A 23,395-nucleotide genomic window follows, 5' to 3' on the forward strand; every position below is an offset into this window, starting at 1 on the left:
ATTTTTTGTAGATACCCTACACATGATCAGTACAAGCAAATAAGGAAACTGTGAAACATTTCCAGAAATGTGTTGCTGAATTTCCAGTCAGAAGAACATCTTGAGGGCAAAAAACACAGAAGCAAGAGAAAAAAAAAATAACGCACCTGAATATTTATGGCATGTTTCATTTACTTTGCCTTTTACTTTTACATAACATACCTGTAAATGACATACCTTGTATAACATATGGCAGTGTACTCCCCAGAAAAATGTGGCCTTAGGGAAAAATAATTATGTGCCTCCCCCACCTCTCCAACCCTATTGGAGCATTTCTGCGAATAAAGCAAACAGCCCTCCCGGCTTCTGAAAGAACAATTCTAATATGTGGTGTGTACTAGGGGCCATCAAGGAGCCGGGCAGTGGGGAAATAAAGGTCTGGGGAGAATCATTTAATTACATTGGACCTTTAATAAGCTTCCATGTTTTGCTGACAAATTTAGAGGCTGTCCTCCAATCACATTTAAACTTGGGGTAATTGATATTAGACTGGGGCAGACAATCCCTGTGCTCATAGCAAGTGATGCCACCAGCTGAGGAGCGGGGAAAGAGTGAAGAAAGCAACTACCGGTAGATGTGTTGATGCAACAAAAGCCATCACACAAATGGGCAGAGAGGTCACATATTTTGCCACGCCTTTCATGCTGCCACTCTAGGCCAGTGCCTAACTGGATTTCACGTATACATTTTAAAGGGATCCTGTCATCGGAAAACATGTTTTTTTCAAAACTCATCAGTTAATAGTGCTACTCCAGCAGAATTCTGCACTGAAACAGGCACAAGTCACATGACTTGGGGCAGCTGGGAAATTGACAATATGTCTAGCCCCACGTCAGATTTCAAAATTGAATATAAAAAAATCTGTTCTTTGCTCTTTTGAGAAATATATTTCAGTGCAGAATTCTGTTGGAGCAGCACTATTAACTGATTCATTTTGATTTTTTTTTTTTTTTCCCATGACAGTATCCCTTTAAACTAAAACTATAAAGACTCTAAAGGGGGAATGTTATATGTTTCGTTAGTGCAAAAAACATTCACAAAGGATCGTGTTTGTATACTTTTTGACCAAGTACACCTTCCTCACAAAGCTTGTGATCAAATGGCTTTTGCAAACATTCTCCATGTAATAAAATTTCATTTTGCAACTAAATATGTAATGAAACTCCAGAGTGGTTGTTAACGCTAACCTTTGCTTAACGAATGAACATTCGCTGGTGAATGATTTTTCATTGCAAGCAGCACAAAAACACCAATTTAAACATTGCTTGTGATTTTTAATTACGTTCCCCCTTAAATCTCTAAAATAGACTTTACTGAATATGACACCTAAGGGGTTATTTATTAAAGGCTGAGGTGTGTTTTTCAAGGGTACTTTCAGTAAAAACTAAATTTTTTTGAGATTTATTATGCCCCGAAGCTGCAAAAAGCAGCAAAAATACTCCATCTAAAACCTGTCAAGGTCATGCAGGTGTCAATGGCAGAGGTCCCTTGAATCATTTGAAGGTGTTTTTAGCCTTCATGATTTTCGATCATTTCGAGTATTCGATTTTGTAACCCCAATTCAATAGCGTTTTTTTGCATTTTTCATAAATAAGCAAACATTTTAGTTGAGGTAGAAAAAACCTCACAATGTCGACCTTTGATAAATAACCCCATTAAGGTGGCCATACACGCTCAGACATTATCATACAAAACAAAGTTTTGTAATATATTCGGTGCAAGACGAAGCAACCAATATCAGCCTTTGAATATTGGTCGTCTCGTCTCGGACAGGATGGAAATTTTTTTTATTGGGCACCTTTGAAAGAACCCAAACATCGGCATAAGTATAATACTGCATCGTCAGATATACTGTAGGTAAAATTCTATTGTTTTTACCTACGTTTCTGAATATTCAGCTATTAACGTTTGTAGAGAAAACCAACAATCTTTCCCATGACCAATGATCGCGGGAAACTATAACGTGTATGGCCACCTTAAAAATAATACCACAGTTTTACCAGTGCAGGGCAACACTACATGATATTTGCATTACTTTAAAACATTTTTGGTGTTACTGTTGCTTTAGGGCAGAGATTCGGGGAGATTAGTTGCCCAGCGACAAATCGCCTCTTCTTCGGGCGACTTATCTCCCTGAACTGCCTTCCCGCTGGCAGTGGAGATTCGGGGAGATTAGTCACCCAGTGATAAATCGCCTCTTCTTCGGGCGACTAATCTCCCCGCAATGTCTTCCCGACAGCTAGAATCTAAATCGCCGGCGGGATGGCACTCAGATTGATTCGTTTTCCGAATTCGCCCGAAGTTACCTCACAAGGAAACTTCGGGCAACTTTGGAAAACAAAGCGCCCAGAGTGCCATCCCGCCGGTGATTTAGATTCTAGCTGTCGGGAAGACATTGTGGGGAGATTAGTCGCCCGAAGAAGGGGCGATTTGTCACTGGGCGACTAATCTCCCCGTGTGTCTCTGCCCTTAACCAGGAAATGAGCCCTGCAAAGAACAGCCTGCTCAAATACAACAACATTCTATTAAGGCTTGTATCTTAAATAAATAAACGTGTTTACTTACCTGGTGGGAAGGGATTTCTTTGTACAATATCAAGATAGGAGTGTACCATATCACGGAAAACTTTATAAACACCATTTTCTGGGTCTGCTTCTGGTTTATAGTTTGGTGTTGTTATATTTGCGAACTCCATTGCATAAATGTGGTTTCAGAAGTGACTTGAAAAAAAAAAAGCCAATATTCAGCAAAGGAAAGCACAAGCCGGTCTAAGTTTAGGGCCCCGCGAAACAGAAGTCTGTGTAGACTACAACTGATTATATCCGATATAAGATAAGACAAGGTGATGCTTCTTGCGGAAAAAAATTCTCAGTTCATCCCAATATCAAGATTCTGTAGTCAGTCCTTTTTCGATTTAAATGTCCAGTTCAGTTCTGATGTTTACATCCTGTTTATTCTGGATCCAGCAAACACAAGTGTTAAGTTTTTCCCCTTATTTTGGTTGGCTGATGATTTATTCTCAGAAAGGAACAGATGTCCTATTTCTCTTCAATATACACGGAGTCGGTTTTAAAATGCAAGACCCAGAGCAGGAGTGTGGTATCCTTTCACTGACTTCCTGTAAAAGAATGTACCCACGTTAGTATAGAAGTATTAAAGGAGTGATCTTTTCCTTATCAGCTGTTTTCCAAACAGAGGTATTAATTCAGGGACTGCTCTCCCATACGTCTTCATCCAGTTCAACAAGCCTGACAAGATAGCGACCCACCCCTGACATTCCTACTGCTTATTCAGAGAAACCAAAATCCAACGGGTATTTCAATGTTTGTTAACCATGTATGAGAAGGGTTGCTTTTTAAAAGATATTTACACCTGATTAAAGATTACAAAGCAATAATGACAACTGTTTTTCTATATGAACAGTCTATTTAGAAAGCTACTGCTTTTATATAATAGTTATAATTTTTTTTAGTTTATTTCCTTTGTTTACACTGACACAATTGGGGCAATTGTAAACAAAGTGATTCGGGGTGAATCATTACCCAGGCCACAAAATGCTAGGAATCATTAAAGGGATACTGTTTTTTTCAAAATACATCAGTTAATAGTGCTACTCCAGCAGACTTCTGCACTGAAATTCAATTCTCAAAAGAGCAAACAGATTTTTTTTATATTCAATTTTGAAATATGACATGGGGCTAGACATATCGTCAGTTTCCTAGGAGCCCGTAGTCATGTGACTTGTGTCTGCACTTTAGGATTGAACTACTTTCTGGCAGGCTGTTATTTCTCCTACTTAATGTAACTGAATCAGTATCAGTGGGACTTGGCTTTTACTATTAAGTGTTGTTCTTAGATCTACCAGGGAGCTGTTATATTGCATTAGGGAGCTGCTATCTGGTTACTTTTCCATTGTTCTTTGGTTAGGCTGCTGGGGGGGGGGTGATATCACTCCAACTTGCAGTACAGCAGTAAAGAGTAACTAAAGTTTATCAGAGCACAAGTCACATGATTGGGGGCAGCTGGAAAAATGACAATATGTCTAGCCCTTGTCAGATTTCAAAATTGAATATAAAAAAAATCTGTTTGTTCTTTTGAAACATGGATTTCAGTGCAGAATTCTGCTGGAGCAGCACTATTAACTAATGTGTTTTAAAAAAAACATGTTTTCCCATGACATCCCTTTAACTATAACAACATATTTCAATTGCAATCGCCTGGAATCGTGGGTTCTATAAGGGGTCCATGCAAATGCCACTGCACCTCCAGTTGGTTATAGGTGCCATTGGATTTGTGGTAAAGGCCAGCAAAATCAGGGATGGCATGCCGCCCAGTAGGGTTGCCACCCGGCCGGTATTTACCGGCCTAGCCGGTAAAACACCTGCCAGGGCCGGTATTACAAATTTACCGGCAATGTAGCTGCCGGTAATTTGTAATACCATTTACAAAATCCCCTGCCCGCCGATGAAAACTTACATTTTCGTCGGCTTCGAGCGGTGGCCCTGCCCCTTATGTGATGATACTCCACATGGCCCTGCCCCTTTTGTGACGCTACTCCCCCATGGCTCCACCCCATTTTGTGGTGCCCCTCATTGGCTCCGCCCCTTTTCCCGTCACGCCTGCCCCTTTCTTTTCCGCCCCCCACAATGGCCGGTAATTTTTTATTTTTTTTTAAAATGTGGCAACCCTACCGCCCAGTAGCATTCTAAGGAGCACTGGGGAACTGTAGCACATGTGTGCATGCTCAAGTGGGGGGGTAGGGTGTGCGTGAAAGCTGGTGGGTGCTGGAAGCTGGCGGCATAGGGGTACCGAAGAAGGAAATCAGGGCCTGTGAACTGCTATCAGAAATCATGTGGCCCCATATGGCTTCGTTGTCAGGGCCTTCCCCATTAGGAGACTCCAGTTATTAGCCAACTACACACCTTGGCCCCTTCAGATTTTAACTAAACTGAATACGGTCCTAATGAGAAAAAAGATATCCCATTAGATTGCAAACAAATGGCAACAAAACATGCCCAAATGTCTGCCCACTCCACACAAGCCATGCCATTTTTGCACCCACAAATCAGAGCTTTTATAAGCTGTAAACTATATAAAAATTTATTAAAAAAACAATTTGCAGGAATCCATTCAATTTACAGGGCAACGGTGCAATTTTGCTGCATCTACATGCAAGCTTATTCATTATGAACTCAAACACTGGTGTATGTATAGCATTAGAACCACTTACAAAAAGGGTGCTGCCACTGGATGGCAGTGCTAAACCAACAGCCCATATTCCATAGCTCTAAAGTGGCAATGTTTTCCAATGCCATTCTTTAAAGGGGTTGTTCACCTTTGAGTTAACTTTTAGTATCACGTAGAGAGTGATATTCTGAGTTTTAATTTTGTATTATTTGTGGTTTTTGAGTTATTTCGCTTTTTTTCTGAAACTTTCCAGTTGGCAATTTCAGCAATCTGGTAGCTAGGGTCCACAATTCCCCTAGCAACCATGCACTGATTTGAATAAGACACTGGAATATGAATAGGAGAGGTGCTGAATATAAAGAGGAATAATTAAAAAGTAGCAATAATAATAAATGTGTAGCCTTACAGAGCATTTGTTTTTTTAGATGGCGTCAGTGACATTTTGTGCATACTCCTACTGAAAAATGTGTGTGTGTGTATATAGACAAATACAAGAGGTCCTCTGCAACCCATTATCAATATATTTCAGACATTGAGACATTGTGTGCCTTAAGCTTCTACAAAATGCCTTACCCTTTAAACAAAACCGGAATTATTTGTCCATATATTGCAATATATTTAAGCTGGCCAACTACGTCAAAGTCATCCCATATCTGGCCAGTCCTACGCTCAATTTTCATCTGATTCATTAAGAATTCTATTGCTTTGTTATACATTTTAAACAGGGACTATGTTTTACCTGCAACTTACTTGCTTGCTTCAAGGTTAAAACTGCCAAACATTTTTCCTTTCATTAGACACCAGTGGGATCACCTGACTATAGCTGGGAAGGGTGGGAGCTCCAACATGGAGCTGGCCACTGCTCCTGTATAAATATTTATTAGATAGATATCTAGAGATTTCCTTTTTGTAATAACAAAACAGTACTTTTACTTGATCCCAACTAAGAAATAATTAATCCTTATTGGAGGGTAAACCATATCTCCCAACATTTTGGAAATAAAAAGAGGGACAAAAAAGTTGGAGCGTGTAGTGCTGCAATTTTGACCACGCCCATTTTTGTGGTCATACCCCCTAATTATCATGTTCATTTTACAAAATTTGGCAGGTTATGAAAGTTTGAACACATTTCTGCGTTTTTTTCCAGTTATTACAGTTTTGCTAATGAAGGTGAATTGCCCTTTAAGCTGTGAGTCTAACTTTTCCCACGTGAACTGTTATCTTATATTGTTACGATTACTTCTTTGCTTGTTACAAAAAAGTTTACTGTTGTTCTAATAAAGGACATATCACATTTTCCCCTCAGCGCTGACATTGTCCTGTGAGAGGAAGAAGTATGATAGGGAAATCTATTGTATAGTAAATACTATAATTACACTCACACCCAGTCCCTGTCACTAACACCAAGATCACAATAGAGGTAATTGAATAGCTCTACTCACAGTTCCTTTGTGCAGATTAAAATAACACACTCTCTAACTAAACGTGACAAACGTAGCCTACCGTTTATTGAATGAAGGTTTAAACATTTGTACTCTTGATTTTTTTCCTTTTTTAAGCGAATGCAAAACCAAAAGAAAATGCATTCAACTCCATTTTAGTGGTTTCAAAGTTATTTAGCAATTATAAGCAGTATGTGTCTGTCTCTTCTATCTCTGTGCTGGTCGGGTAGTGGTAAAATATGCCGGTTTCAGTCGTTTGATGTGGAAGGCTCTTGTTGCAGACAGCGGTTGTAATTTCTGCCGTACACTGGTGCTTCCTGAAATGCAGCTCTTTTCCTCGTGGCAAATGCTAATGAATTCAGCGTTTATTCTGCTGGTACTTACTTAGGTACTTTATGGAATCATACAAAGGTTCCATGGTATTTACTTAAACAAGGTCGTTTAAGTACGGCAGAAATTACAACCACTGTCTGCAATAAGAGCCTTCCACCTCTACATCAAACGACTGAAACCGGCGTATTTCCCACTACCCGACCGGCACAGTGATAGAAGAGGACTGCAGCACTGAATTATATTCATCCCGTTATAACACGCTCGTTTAACAATCCTTCCGGTAAGCAGAACTCTCACCCTTCTCTACTCACTTGACGGCGTTTCTGCACTATCCTGCTAGGTTACCGATACCGAAATCCAACCGACTAAGACAAGGACACAGCCGCTAGCAACTCCAATGAGCAAAACCCGACAACTACATGTAGTAATTTGTGAAGCGGAAGTTACCCTTAACACAAGGATAATACACTATCGGGATTTCTTCTCTTTCCATTTTAGGTATTTAAGTGAATCAATCCAACAGCGCGCTCAATTTCCATAAATTTATTTGAATCAACACATTTATTTTACAGCGCTGCACAATACATTGGCGCTCTAAAAATAATAATCATCATCATCATTTATTTATATAGCGCTGTCAAGATACGCAGTGCTTTACTGCAGTTATAGCAAACAGGGAATAAATGGTGGATAACAGACAAGGATTACAGAGTACAATAGGGTTAGAAGGACCTAGAGATTAGAGTTTACAAACTAAAAGGTTAGGGATAATAATAATAATAATAACAAACACTGAACTAATCAGCTGTCTTCTTTAATGCTGTTTCAATGGCCAGATCCAGCAATGCAGAGAAGAGCAAGCAACTGATACTTTTACTGCCTACAATAGCAATTACATTTATATAGAACTTTAAAAAAAACATTGAAAATGTAGCTAATTTGGACAGCCAACTATTGTATAGGTTATTGGTTCTATTTTTGTATATATATCTAATGAATTGTATACACCCATTTATTGTACAGCACTGCAGAATATGTTGTTGCTCTTTAAATACATGGTAATACTAATGTATAATAACATTTTGTAATGACTGTTTACAACCCTTTAATATACTTTGTACTCAAAGCCGGTCATTTCACTTAAAATGTTACATATAAGATGAACACTTTTGCCAGTCAGAACAAATACCACAAAATGCAGCATGACGACTACTACTACTACTATCATAAAAAAATAATTGTTTTTGGGGAGTATTTGAAGTGTGAATGACTTGTAGGGAGTGCAAAAACAAAATATAGGAAATTCCACAGTGTCAGCACATTGAAAGTTTGTGTCTGAGAGGAAATAATGAGAGGACAGGTCAGATGAGTGCTAGGAATATCTAGGGATTGATGACTATTACTCCCAAGCCTTTGAGTAAATAGTGAAGCTTTCCATAACGTAATAAGATCCGCACTTCTTGCAAAAGTCCCCAAATGAGTAAATCTTTGCCTAATTCGGCCACCTACGTGCAGGACAAACAGTTATTCCAATGGTTTGGCCCTCGTGCCATCAATTGGATCATAATAAAGGTCTATGCATGCCTACTGGGAAAGGACCAAATCAAAAAAATCTTTCAAGGAATTAAAGGGTTTTTTTTACCATTGAGTTAACTTTGAGTATGATGTAGAGAGTGACATTCTGAGCCAATTTGCAATTGGTTTTCATTTATTTTTTTTATTTGTGTTTTTTGAGTTATTAAGCCTTTTATTCAGCAGCTCTCCAGCTCGCAGTTTCAGCATATACTTTTTAAAGTTTCGTAACGTATCAGCATAAAACAACCTAAATATGAACGCTATGGGTCTACTGAACAGTTTGATGACCAGTATACATAGATGTACCAAACTATGTGGTGCACAGAGACCCCCAAATGGATATATAGCAGACAAAATTTCTGCCCAAAATGGGCAAAACTAAGTAAAGTGAAATGCAATAAAATCACAAAAAATATTCTACACTTTTTTTTTTTTCACCTAGTGTAATCAGCAGTTTGAATATTTTTAGCTTGGCCAAATAGGTTTACTGATAGAAATAAGTGAACTACGCAGAGCTGAAAATGCAATAAAATGGCTTAAAGTGTGCCAAAATCACGGTATTGTGCAGTGCAGTTAGCGAATACACTATTCGCAAGGGCAATAAAAGTTTTTTCAGGTTCTCTCTAAACAATCACATTCCGGCCTGCTCCCTCATGCATCGCACAAATCCGCAATGCTGCCACGTGCGTGCGCAATGACTCTGACGGATCGTCGCCATCACTTTGGCGCGAAACTTCTAAATAAAAGAGACTGCTAATACTCACCTTTTAGGCAAGTAGGAGAGAGCCAAGCCAAAACTGGTTTTCACCAACACCCTTTTGGGGCCCCGGAACTTTCTGCTGCAGAGTTGATAGAGATTGTTCTTATGTATGGTTGCCACCCTTAAGTTCTGTCCCTACTGCCAGTGACATAGAGGGTGGGGGCGGGTTGTGACGTTTGTGGGGCAGGGTTGTGACGTTTCGGGGCGGGGTTGTGAGGTGGAGTTACTCCGTTTCAATACCGGTTTGGCCAGGAAGGGACTGCAGCGCTTGGATTAGGTAAGTAGGGGGAGCTGAGAGGGGCAGATCTGAGGCAGACCAGGGGCAGATCTGAGGCGGGCCAGGGTCTGAACAATAGGGATTACACATTTACAGGCTAATACATTGATGGTAAATTTGTAATATCGGTATCATCATCATCATTTATTTATATAGCGCTGTCAAGATACGCAGTGCTTTACTGCAGTTATAGCAAACAGGGAATAAATGGTGGATAACAGACAAGGATTACAGAGTACAATAGGGTTTACAAACTAAAAGTTTAGGGTACAATTGAGACATTAGGATTGTATAAACACTGTCATTTTTGATACAGCAATGATTAATTAAGGTACATCGAATAGGCCTCTTTAAACAGATGGGTCTTTAAGGAGCGCTTGAAAGATTGGAAGGAAGGAGAAAGTCTGACAGCTTGTGGCAGAGAGTTCCAGAGAAAAGCAGAAGCCCGAGAGAAGTCTTGTAGACGAGAATGGGCAGAAGTGACAAGAGGAGAAGTGAGGCGAAGATCAGAAGCAGAGCGTAGGTTTCGTGAAGGAGTGTATTTGGAGATTAGAGATGAAATATAGGGAGGGGTTTCATTATTAAGGGCCTTGAATGTGAGTGTAAGTAATTTGATTCTAGAAGAGATTGGGAGCCAGTGAAGGGACATACATATGGGAGCAGCTGATGTTGAGCGGGGAGCTAGATGAATGAGTCTAGCGGCCGCGTTTAGAACAGATTGGAGTTGTGAAAGGTGACTTGTTGGAATACCTGTGAGGAGTAAGTTGCATTAATCAAGGCGGGAGATGATGAGAGATTGAATCAGTGTTTTAGTTGATTCTGAACTGAGATAGGGTCGTATTCGAGCAATGTTGCGCAGTTGAATACGGCAAGATTTTGCAAGTGTTTGAATGTGTGGTGAAAAAGACAGATGAGAGTCTAAGATAACTCCTAGGCAGCGTGCCTGTGTGGTGGAATGAAAGGTGGTGTTGTTTACGGTGAGTGATATCTGAGGGACAGGGGAAGATCTTGGAGGAAATATAATAAGTTCTGTTTTAGAAAGGTTCAGTTTCAGGTGGCGCTGTGACATCCAGGAGGAGACAGCAGAGAGACAGTCTGTGACTTGGGAAAGGACAGAATTAGAAAGATCAGGAGTAGACAAGTAGAGTTGGGTGTCATCAGCATAAAGGTGATACTGAAGTCCAAATGACTGAATGAGTTTTCCTAGTGAAGTTGTATAGAGCGAGAACAGCAGGGGGCCAAGAACAGAGCCTTGAGGAACTCCAACAGAGAGTGGGAAAGTAGTAGAAGTAGAGTTAGAGAAGGAAACTTTAAAGGAACGGTCAGACAGATAAGATGTAAACCATGAAAGAGCAGTGTCCCGAATGCCAGATGAGTGTAGAATGTCAAGGAGGAGTGTGTGCCACCTTTTCTGGAAAAAGATACTGGCCTGCCTATATATTTTTCTTTTTTCCCTATTAACATTGGAATCAACCATCATTTTTACTGGCCAGGCCGGTAACATACCGGCCAGCTGGCAACCCTAAATACCAGCCTTGGCCTTGGTTGGTATTTCGCCAGCTAGGCTGGTGAAATACCAGCCAGGTGGCAACCCTATTCTCACGACCAAGGTTAGTCCAGAAGCACAGTACCAAGGGATCAGACAAAGGCAGTGTTAAGTTCAGGCAAGAGGTCAGAGGCAGGCAGTGTAGATTCATAGTCAGGAACAGGTAGGAAGTCACAAACGAAAAGACAGGCTAGGAAGGGCTTGAGCAAGGTCAGAAACTCTGAGCCAGCTTGGCCATCTTTTTATTTAGAATGTGCCCATTGACAGTGCAATACAGTGGCAACATCATTGTATATGCGCACAGCTGGGACCGGAGGACTAAAAGTAAGGACGCGTGCTGGTCCTCCAGAAAGTGTCACACTGGCAATACAGACTGCAGTGCAGTTAGCTAATACACTATTCACAAGGGCAATTAAAGTTTTTTCATGCAAAAAAAGACAATGTAATAAAAAAAAGGCACAAAATTGTGTGTCTACACTTGGCAAATTGTGTGTGCAAGTGTGTGAGTGCTGTGAATGTGTGCGACTCCCCCTGATCCCCCCAAATGTATTTCTGTATTTCTAACTGTAAATATTATTGTGTATTAGTGTAATAAGTGTATGTTTGTGTGTCTGTGTTGGACACTAACCAGGCTGAGGATCTGTCCAAGTGGGCTGGAGACTGTCCAGGACAGACCGTCTTCTGAATTGTATCCATGGGGGGGGGCATTGCAGTGGACACAAGGATTCCACACATGCCTGCTGCTGCCTTGGGGCCCCCTGCTCGTTGCCTAGGGGCTGAGGAACAAGTGGGGACAGAGCGAGTGGCTTGAAAAGTGCTGCAGATCGTAGAATCTACTCGTTGCCTAGGGGCTGAGGAACAAGTGGGGACAGAGCGAGTGGCTTGAAAAGTGCTGCAGATCGTAGAATCTACAATATGTGGCACTGGAATCCTTTTAAGCACAGATTCTATGATCTGTGCCACTTAAAGGGTTAAAGCATCCAAATAACAAGATGAAATAAAGTAAAGTAAAGTTGTAGAATTTCAGTTATCGGAGATACGCTTATTTGACATGAGCTCCGTGGATTCTGAACCCCAAACAAAAAAAATCACAGAATTTTTATAAACTTGGGAACATATGACATAAGAACTTACAGGCGTAAAAGGGTGATGCCGTTGGGAGAGCATAGAGAGATCTCTTCACAGCACAGAACTGCTCAAATAACCAATGAGATGGTTCTTACTCAAGGTCAAGGTGATAATGACCAAGCTAGCTTGAGAGCAGAATCCATCCAAGTCTCAAACACTTACGGAAAGCTCTGGATCCCAAGCATTGTGGATAATACATTCAGTACCTATACTACAAGGTTTTCTCAAAACCAAAATGTAATTTTGCCCATCCTCCATTAAATGAACTAGTATATAATATAAAAGGTGTCTACATACAGTATGTATTACTACTAATGGAATACCAACTGACTCAAGGGCCACAATATCTGCCCCTCTACGACCAGTTTTAATACAAAAAAAAAAAATGTACAGCGGACTATTGGTTAGGTGTCATATCATTATGTAAAATCCATTGATTAATACCAGATTTCTGATGCATATCATGCACTGGTTTCTATGCCACCATGCAATCAACATTTGATTGGGTTACTTATCCCATTTATATAGGGTTTGTACCTGCTTTTGTGTCAAGTCAACACGAAATGCATACAATGGTTTATGCTTTGGATATCAAATATACAGCGATATCAAATCTAAACTGAAACCTATATTTTTATAGTCAACAATGCTCACTATAATTAGATGGAATGCTTTTTTTATGACTTGTTTCTATTAATAACAAAAAGATCATATGCAAAGCAGTGTTGCAAGAACAAACTTGTCGATGCTTTCCTAACTGGCCAACAATGACTTTGTTAATGGTCACACAGGAGAAAAACAAAGCATTTATTATAGCCTTCCTGGTAATTGTAGTCAACTTCCTGCTTTAAAGAAGCAAAGCCTGATTTTATTGCCGCATATTATACTAAAGCAGCTTGAAATTTCCCTTAGCAACTGCTACGCAAATCTAACAAATGTCAGCTGGCACTTCTTTACACCCCCAAACTTATCAGCACACCAGTATCAACAGATGTGTTGAGCAATATTATTTACCAGCCAATTGCTGTGAATGGTTACGACAACACAATCCTTTACAAGACACAACAGGCATAAAATGTTGGATCCTGAATGCAACTACTCCAGTACTTGGTATAAAAACCAAGGTGTTGTTCACCTTTGAGTTAACTTTTAGGGGCAGATTTATCAAAGGTCGAAGTGAAGGTTCAAAGTTAAAAACTTTGAATTTCGATTTATTTTTTGGGTATTTCGACCATCGAATAGTCCAACTTCGATTCGAAATTGAAAAAAACTGAAATTCGAAGGTCCAATTTTTTTGAAGTACGGTCTCTTTAAAACTTCGACTTCGACCATTCGCCACCTAAAAGCTGCCGAAGTGCTGTTTTAGGCTATGGGGGACCTCCTAGAACCTGTATGGAGGCAATTGGGGGAGTTTCGGAGATCGAAGGTCGAAGTTCGAAAAAACTTTGATTCGAAGTATGATCGTACGATTCTTTTTGAATTTCTTCTTTTTGAATTCGAACTTTGAATTCGAGGTTCGAAGTTTTTTTTAACTTCGACCTTTGATAAATATGCCCCTTAGTATAATTTGCAATTGGTTTTCATTTTTTATTATTTGTGGTTTTTGAATTATTTAGCTTTTTACTCAGCAGCTCTCCAGTTTGCAATTCTCGGCAATCTGGTTGCTAGGGTCCAAATTACCCTAGCAACCATACACTGATTTCAAGAATAGACATGAATATGACTAGACGATGGCCTGAATAGAAAGGGTAATAATAAAAAGTAGCAATAATACATTTGTAGCCTTAAAGAGCATGTTTTAAACGGGGTCAATGACCCCCCTATTTGGAAACTGGATTCAGAAGAAGGCAAATCAATTCAAAAACTATGAAAAATAAATAAATAATGAAGACCAATTGAAAAGTTGTTTTGAATTGGCCATTCTATAACATACAAAAAGTTAATTTAAAGGCAAAGGCACATAGGAAGCTTTGTCACCTGAACAAAAATCAGCTCTTGCTAAGGCAATACAGTGCCCAAAATATACCTTTGCACAGCACTCAATTTCAATCGACTGGTTTGTGTGCACCCCAGATGCCTTTACCCTAAGACTAACAGAACATATATTAAATACATTCTATTAGTTATTGCAAATTCATGACATTCTGTTCCAGCAGCTGCACAGCCATAAGTTTATTTCCCATTTTACATATACAGTAGGTAGGTACATTGGCTTCTGATGAAAATGTCATTCATAAATAAGCATCATGTTTTCGTGTGATAACTGCCTGTGAAATTTGATCCACAGTGCTAGCCATTTACCTCCATGGGAAGCCATCCATAGTACAGATTTCCCCCCATATATCCAATTAGCAGTCATCTAAAGGGGTTATTTATCAAAGGTTGAGTTTTAGAGGTTTGTGAGCTTTTTTTTCATTCGTCAAATCAACTCACAACTTGAATGGTTTCTAATTTATGAAAAAACTTTGGGCCGAAAAAACTCAAAGTGCTCGAATTAAGTGAGTTTTCAAGCGAAAACACACTCGAAAATCATGAAGGCCGAAAAACAACTTCAAATGGTTCAAGGGACCTCTGCCATTGACTTCTACATTACCTCGACAGGGTTTAGCTGGAGTATTTTCGGATCCAAGCTATTTCCAGGTTCTGGGTATAATAAATCCCAAAAATTTTAATTTTTTTTAAACCTGAAAATTTGAGTTTTGACTGAAAAATAACCTTAAAAAAATCATGTTTTTTTCATGTAAGAATCAAGATTCGGGGAGATTTAGTCTTCCAGCAACAAATCGCCTCTTCTTCGGGCAACTAATCCCACTGAAAAGCCTTCCTGCCAGCTAGAATCTAAATCGCCGGCGGGATGGCACTCCGAGTGCTTCGTTTTCTGCAGTTGATGCACCCTGAATCATCAGAACTTAAGGAATCATCAGCAATTTTTATATGTCAGTTGTTCACGGTTTTATTTTGTAACTCAAGTAAACGGAAAGTTGGTAAAGGGAAACTATACTTCTCCTGAACGCTGCAGGTTTCTCTAAAAATTAATTGCATAAAACAGCCCACTGTTTGTTATACAACTTGTTGTGACGTTTTGTACAACTTGGTGGCACTACATAAAGAAATTGTGTACTGTGAGGCACTGACCTTCTCCTACATATGGTAGTAAAAAAATTCAAAATGTCTATATTGTGAAAGAACTTGAAATACAAGATGTTGCTTTTCCATAGACTGGAAGAAATCGTTTTTTTTTATTTAGCACTTTTAACTTCCTTGTAAGTAGGCAACTACAACTACACTATCTGATATGTGTAAATACTCCACTTTGCAATTAGTTACAGCATATACCTGGGGAGCAGATACTTGAGAAAGATTAAATAAGGCAAGATACTGGGGTTTGCCGAGGTCAGAATAGAAAAAATTGTCTCATGTGGGTAATAATTTGAACAGTAACAAGCTACATGGCACATTTTTGGTAGGATGGCAAACAAGCTTGCCACATTTCTCTATTCACTTGTATGGTAAATTATTAACATATGTATCAAATGGAGCATTCATGCATTGATAAATGTGCCACTATTTGCCATGCAAAGAATGTTTTTATCACTGATCTTGTGTTTTCTATGTGTTATTTCTCAAAGGTCGAGTTTTAGAGGTTTGTGAGCTTTTTTATTCTTCTCAACTCACAACTTGAATGGTTTCTAATTTATGAAAAAACTCGATTGGAAAAAAACTTGAATCAGTAAATTTGGGGCGAAAAGAACTCTAAGGGACAAATATATCAAAGGTTGAGGTGAATTTTCGTATGACAGTGTTTAGCTGGACTATTTTCGAATTCAAGCTATTTCCAGATGGCACTTGGAGCGCTTTGTTTTCTGAAGTTGCCCGAAGTTTCCTTGTGAGGCAATTTTGCGTGTCTTCGGAAAACGAAGCACTCCAAGTGCCATCCTGCCAGCAATTTACATTCTAGCTGATGGGAAGTAAGGGGAGGCAGTTCGGAGAGATTAGTCTCCCTAAACAGGGTCGGACTGGGGGGCCTGACAGGGTCGGACTGTCTGAGGGCTCCCCACCGTCCTTTCTGAGCCGGCACACTGCGCTGCGTGCACACGCGTGCCGCGTAGGGTTGCCACAAAAAAGGAACAGAAAGGGGCAGAGTGTGACGTTAAAAGGGGCTGGCCATGACGTAAAAGGGGGCGGGCAGTCACTGCAGGCAAACGGTGCGGATCTGGCCTGGCAGGGCCCACAAAAGCCAGAGGCCCACCGGGTTTTTTCCCGGTGTCCCGCCGGCCCAGTCCGACACTGGCCCTCTACCCGAATCTGATCGTGTGTCTCTGCCCTCAATAACAGTATCCATAAAATAGCATCTGCCTGCTTGCTATAATATCAAATTCCAAGACTGACGGGGAAAAAAATAAATAATGTATGTAATTTATTTTGCTCAACTAACATGATAGAAAAGGATTTGATATTATTTCTTAAGGTGAAATGTCCCCTTTAAGTAAGCATAAAGGATCATGATAATTTTTTTTTTTTAAAGAAATCACGTTTAAACACTTATACCCTTAATGGGACTGCACTAGGCAAATCCATTATGGAAAAGGACCTTGGAGTCGTTGTAGATGATAAACTTGGCTGTAGCAAGCAATGCAGCAGCATCAAGGGCAAATAAAGTCTTGAGCTGTATTAAAAGGGGCATAGAGTCACGGGAGGAGGGGGTCATTCTTCCACTGTACAGAGCACTGGTAAGGCCCCATATAGAATATGCCATACAGTTTTGGTCTCCATCACTCAAACAGGACATTATTGTATTAGAGAGGGTACAGAGAAGGGCAACTAAGCTGGTAAAAGGAAGTGAAAATCTTAGCTATGAGGAAAGACTGGCCAAATTGGGGATGTTCACGCTAGAGAAGAGGAGTTTAAGGGGCAGTGTCTGACTGGCCCAGCGGGATACCAGGAAAACTCCGGGTGGGCCCAGGTGTCTGTGGGCCCTTGTGCTGCTAAACATTTGGCCTATTTCATGGCCATTCATTATTTCTTTGATAACAAAGAGGCTAAATAGATGGAATAATAGATTATGTAGTCGAGGTCATGTAGGAGTCAGTGGCAGAGGTCTCTTTGAACCATTTTAAGATGTTAAAGGAATGGTTCACCTTTATGTTAACTTCTAGTATGTTATAGAATTCCAATATCTAAGTAACCTTTAAATTGGTCATTATTTATTTTGTATAGTTTTTGAATTATTTGCCTTCTTCTGTTCTGACTTTTTCCAGCTTTCAAATTGGGGTCACTGATCCCATCTAAAAATAAATGCTTTGTAAGGCTACAAATTTATTCTTATTGCTACTTTTTATTGCTCATCTTTCTTTTCAGGCCTCTTCCATTTATATTCCAGTCTCTTGTTCAAATGAATGCATGGTTGCTAGGGTCATTTGAAGTTAATGTAAATGTGAACAGCCGTTTTAAAGGGGTTGTTCACCTTCAAACAACTAGTTAATTTCAGATAGATCACCATAAATAACGACTTTTTTTACAATTACCTTCTATTTTCTGTGTCACTTTTTTTCTAATATTGAAGACTAAAGTATATTTTTTCACCTTCTGAAGCAGCAGACGGGGGGGGGGGGGGTCGCTGGCCCTGTAAACTGTTCTAAATTAATACATTTAGTTGATATATTTCTTATATTTGTCCCTGCTGAGCAGAATCTCTGAGTTTCATTACAGGCAGCTGTAGGAATTGATACAATAGTTGCTAATACTCCAGAGTCCTGCACGGGTCAGTTTTTTGGAACCCGACCCGTACCCGCAATCCGCATTTTCGGTTTGTTAACCCCAAACTTTTTTCTTAGATTAGAAAGTTGTGAGTTCTCTCAAGGAATAATAAAAAAAATATATAAATTCGACCTTTGATAAATAACCCCCTTATTCTGCATTTGTAGCAGGTTCTGCTATATGCAGGCCCCTAGCTTGCTTCAACAGTATGCCTTGGACCCAGTCAAATGAAATTAGTGCTCACATGGGCAGGGAGTCCACAGGTATTAATTTTTATTGGGAAATAAAGTAAGAATCTCGGATTTGTTTGTTTATGTAAAAATAGAATTCAGTTTGTGTTCTGTGCAGGGATCACTGTACTGCAAGTTTTAAGCAAAGCAAAGTAATAAAAACTTGTTGAGTTTTATTACAATAACCCCATGTGCTGAGCTGCCACCAATGCATAGTTTAAACTCAGCTATAAAGCTCCACACCCACAGGGAATCCACTATTTTGGATTCGGCCAAACCCCCGAATCCTTCGCAAAGGATTCGGGCCGAATACCGAACCAAACCCTAATTTACATATGCAAATTAGGGGTGGGAAGGGGAAACATTTTTTACTTCCTGATTTTGTGACAAAAAGTCACGAGATTTCCCTCCCCGTCAATTTGCATATGCAAATTCAGATTTGGTACAGCCGGGCAGAAGGATTCCTGCTGAAAAAGGCCGAATCCCGAACTGAATCCTGTGCATCCCTAATCCTAACTAAGATATAATTAATACTTATCGGAGGCATTTAATTAATGTTTAAATTGTTTTTTTAGTGGACTTAACTTATGGAGATACAAATTACCCATAGATCCCTTATCCAGAAAATCTCAGGTCCTGAGCATTCTGGGTTACAGCTCCCATATCTGTACTGTAAATTTATCTACCAGAGCCATACCAGGAAGATTTCATGCCAGAAATGATGTTGTCTCTATTTCTCATTTTGCTTAAAACCCCACTGATTCTTTAGGCCAAGGGAACACACCGCGGATCATCTGCTTTGTATATTGACTATGAAAAGCGGATTTGACGTCATGAGCTCCTTCCTGTAGTTCCATGGACAGATGCCATTGGCCTGTGTGTAGCTATGTTGAGCAGATATTGGTGTGAAAAATGCACACTTTCAAGTTTCCATGCTGATATCAGCTCAGTGTAGCTCCAACATCCCATCTATGGAGCTACAAGGAGGAGCGGACTGTCTGCTTGTTTAAGTGCTTGCTATATTTATTGTTTTCCTAGGGAAAGGCAGCAACACTTTGTCTGGCCATGTACCATGAGTGGCCATGAGTATTTGGGCCAAGGATTGAAGAGATGAATATAGGGGCATATGTACTAAAGTGTGAATTTTCTCCTCATCTAACGCCACTAACGGCCTAAAGCCAGCAGGTTCATTTTCACATTCTCATATGATATTGGCATTGCCGAGATGATGCAGATAATAAGACATAAAAGGGGTTGCTTTTTAATTATAATGGTAGTTCACCAGCCTCAACCAGGATAGATTTTTCTTGGCCAAAATTTGTTCTTGTGCTCTTGCTAAATTGATGAATATTTCTAGTTTTGCACTGGAGAAGTTTCACCTGGCAAACAGATGTTAATAGCCTCAGCCTTTGATTAAGGAAACTTCTTCCCCAAACGCGTAAGGCGATGTGGATCCATCTCATGTTGGAATAAATTCCTTATTTATTTTATCCGGAGTGACGCCTGTTTGTTTTTCTATCTTACTTATGCTGCGCTGGTGGCTGAGCACCCGGTTTTGGAGTGGCATTAAGTGGGGGAGGAACACCTGCAAGGGGAGAGTTTGGAGCGGCTCTGTCTTTTTAAACATATGTTAATGTTCAATGAGTTAATTTGCCAAAGCTTGTCCTGCTCTTCTTTCAATAAACTAGCAGTTATGGTGAATTTTCACTTTTGGTGAATATTTTAACTTTTGCCCTTTAGTAAATATGCATGAAGTGTGATATAGCCATACAAGGGAATTGCCAAATACCACTATTCCACACATTTGGTCTGACAGATATGAGGAAAAGCTGCAGCTACTGAACGTAAGATGAAGAAATATGAGAGCACTGATTTTATATAGTTAATGTATACTGCATATAGCATTGCTTTTTTCCAATGAAAACCAACAAAACAATAGACAGGTCAAACTAAAGCCCCCCATAGACGCAAAGATTTTTCTTTGAAGAACAACCGATTTCAGTGCAATCCAACCAATCCGTCAAATTATCGTGAGGTTAGTGGCAATCAAAACAATCGTGCATCTAGCGATTTTTCATCTGACATCGTTCAAGTTAGAAAATTTTCATCGGTCACAGTGAAATCTACCTATTGTCCAATTGTTTGCAGGGCCAAGCAGGCAGCTACCCTCAGTTTTCCTGGCGTCAACTAGACAACGTTGATTGAAATGGTCTTTTTAGTTGATGGACAAATAATACATTTAAACGACCGCTCCAAGATAAGCTTGGTCTTACGATAACGATGATCTTTAAAAAATACTAACATCTATGGCCAGCTTTAGGGAGTTATTTACTAAAATCTGAATTAATCTCATATTTTATTAAAAAAACACGACCAAACGCCCATGCCCTATTTTAGCTTATTTTTTCATAAATAAACTCGTAATTGGATCATGGAAAAACTCCATAAAATTGAGCGAAAACCTGAATTTTGGTTTTCTGATCCATTATTCGGAAACCCGTTATCCACAGTGCTCAGAATTACGGAAAAAAACTCAATTTTATCGAAATAATCCAAATTTTTAAAAAATATTTCATTTTTCTCTATAATAAAACAGTACTTGATCCAAAACTAGGATAGAATTAATCCTTATTGGATTGGGAAACCAGCCTATTGGGTTTATTTAATGTTAATATGATTTTCTAGTAGACTTAAGGTATGAAGATCCAAATTACCGAAAGATCCATCATCCGGAAAACCCCAGGTCCAAAGCATTCTGGATAACAGATCCCATTTATGTATCATGCCGGACTGGTACAGTTGCATCATGTTTCCATGGAAGACTAACCCTTTAAAGGGTTACTCTCCCATGGAAACATAATGCAACTGCGCCATCCCGGCATGATACTGAAACAATGAATAACAATATTGTGAGGTTATTGAATCGTTCAAATTTTTCGGTCTTTTTCCCGAATTTTTCAAGTTTTTGCCCGAAAAACCAGAAAAGGTCATATTTTTGGAATAAACCCAGCGCAGACCACCAAAAATTGCAAATTAATATTGGTGCCTCTCCCATTGACTTGACAGGTCTGAATTGGTGGATTTTCAGGCTTTTTGCAGCATCGAGGTACAATAAAAAATGAGTATTCTTGTGAAAAAATTTGAATTGTTTGAGATTTTAACATTCGGATATTAATAAATACCCCCACAAATCTGTATTCATGCTACTTACACTTAAGGTACCAATAGGTCCCTTTAAAACTAATTATGTATTAAATGCACATGCTAAATAGCTAATTAGCAATACATATAAATACACAGTGTATATCTGTGGCCAGAAGGTGTATAAATCGCTAATTAGCCAAGCAGGATGTGCAATAATAGAAGGGTGGGGCGGCAAACCCTAACAAGCATGTTATTATACATCCTGCCAAAAAGCCCATATGTACATAAAACAAAAAAGTCTAACATCACCACCTATTTATGGCGACTTTGCTAATTACATTAACTGTTAAATCCAAATGCATCAACTTAGCATCCGATTTCCCATGTAAGTTTGAGTTTCTAGGAAAACCGCTTTCCTAAAAAGACACTAGTTTCTATGTTTATTAATAGACATTTCTTACAATCCTTAAAATGTGTTTTTCTACAGGCAAGGGACAAAATATTATATTATATATATTATATCTCTCTCTCTCTCTCTATATATATATATATATATATATATATATATATATATATATATATATCTCTATATATACCAGCCATAGTACTTTATTAAAAAAAAAACAAAGACAGGTTATTTTGCTCCTATTAAAATTGGACATTGCGTATGTGATAGAGACATTAACTTGTAAAGTTCGGATTTGAATGATGTATAGTCTCTGTACACCATTGTGCAATATGTCCATACTGTATAAAGAATAAATAAAATTAGATTGAACATTTAAGCTTACACAAGAGCCCCAGTTCACATGGAATGGCTCACAGGCACATTCATGCTGAATGAGTCTCATATCAATCAATTGTTTTACCAGAACTTAAAAGAAAGAACGTGCAATGAATGCAATCGAAAAAAAATTGCACCTAGTTTCGAAATGACATTGGGCAACATGAAAAAAACCTGCAAATCACTTAGCCCGGAGATACAGAAGACTTACGTGTTTATAAGCCGTTAGTTTCCAGGTATTTATTTTTAATAAGATAGGGGAGAAAACTACTTTTTCAATAAGATGTAGGTTATTACATATTGCAGACAATCTGGCCAGGCAAAGGAAAGACCAAAGAACAAAGCAGAGATGAACACAAAATACTTACACTGTCTTCTCGTCTGGTGAATGGTTTGGAATGAGAACACTGGTTTCATTTACAAGTAGTTTAACCCCAGGCAGAGGTAAACAAGCAGCAGAGGCTTTTGTGTGGCTGTAATGAGAGCCAGCAGCACAAATGTAGTGTGAAGGGAAGCTTTCTCATGCGTTCTGCTCAGCTCATTAGCAATCCTGACTTACCAATACCAGTGTGCCCTGCCCAGGGAGGCTGGACTTAAGCCAAACAGTGCTGTGAAAGTTCAGAGCTGCATATTTCTTTGCTTTCCTGTGTATTGTAGCCGATTGTGTATTCACAAAGAAACGACAGAGCCGTGTAGCTCAGGCCCTGTTAATAATTACAGCCCAAATGTATTCACTAGCCTTCCCAAAAGCTTCCAGTTCTGACTAGGGATTGTGATGTGCCTGGACACGAACTACTCGGTTACGTTTGAATGTATTAAATTCCTTTCATCTTTGGTTAAAGTTTGGGGATTGGGTGGTGTAAAGTTTTTTAAGCAAAAAAAAAAAGAAAGAATTTACTTAGTTTAATGTTTTATGACTTAAAGTGGTGAACTTTTAGTATGTTATTGAATGGCCATTTATAAGCAACTTTTCGATTGGTCTTCAACTTTTATTTTTTTAATCGTTTTTTAATTCTATGCCTTTATATTCTGACTCCAGCTTCCAAATGGGGGTCACTGACCCCATCTAAAAACAAATACTTAGTAAGGCTAGAAATTTATTGTTATTCTTATTTTTTGTTACCCCACTTTCTTATCGAGCTGATCCGATTGTGGGCCCCAGGGCCCAACGATTGGGTCACAGAGTTGAGCAT

General features: G+C 39.2%; 1 protein-coding gene across 3 annotated transcripts in view; it reads right to left on the bottom strand.

Annotated features, from left to right (window-relative positions):
- Positions 1-22,807, bottom strand: part of prom1.L (prominin 1 L homeolog) — a 65,699-nt gene extending 42,892 nt beyond the window's left edge. Inside the window, exons 1-2 of one of the 3 annotated variants that reach the window (XM_018224233.2) lie at positions 22,571-22,807; positions 2,605-3,157 (exon numbers count right to left, since the gene is read on the bottom strand). In XM_018224233.2, the coding sequence (XP_018079722.1) occupies positions 2,605-2,734 (130 nt within the window). In that variant the 5' untranslated portion in view covers positions 2,735-3,157; positions 22,571-22,807. 3 annotated transcript variants of the gene reach the window in all.
- Positions 22,808-23,395: the final 588 nt, after the last annotated feature.

The sequence above is a fragment of the Xenopus laevis genome, chromosome 7L, assembly GCF_017654675.1.
Source record: "Xenopus laevis strain J_2021 chromosome 7L, Xenopus_laevis_v10.1, whole genome shotgun sequence".
Lineage (NCBI taxonomy): Eukaryota > Metazoa > Chordata > Amphibia > Anura > Pipidae > Xenopus > Xenopus laevis.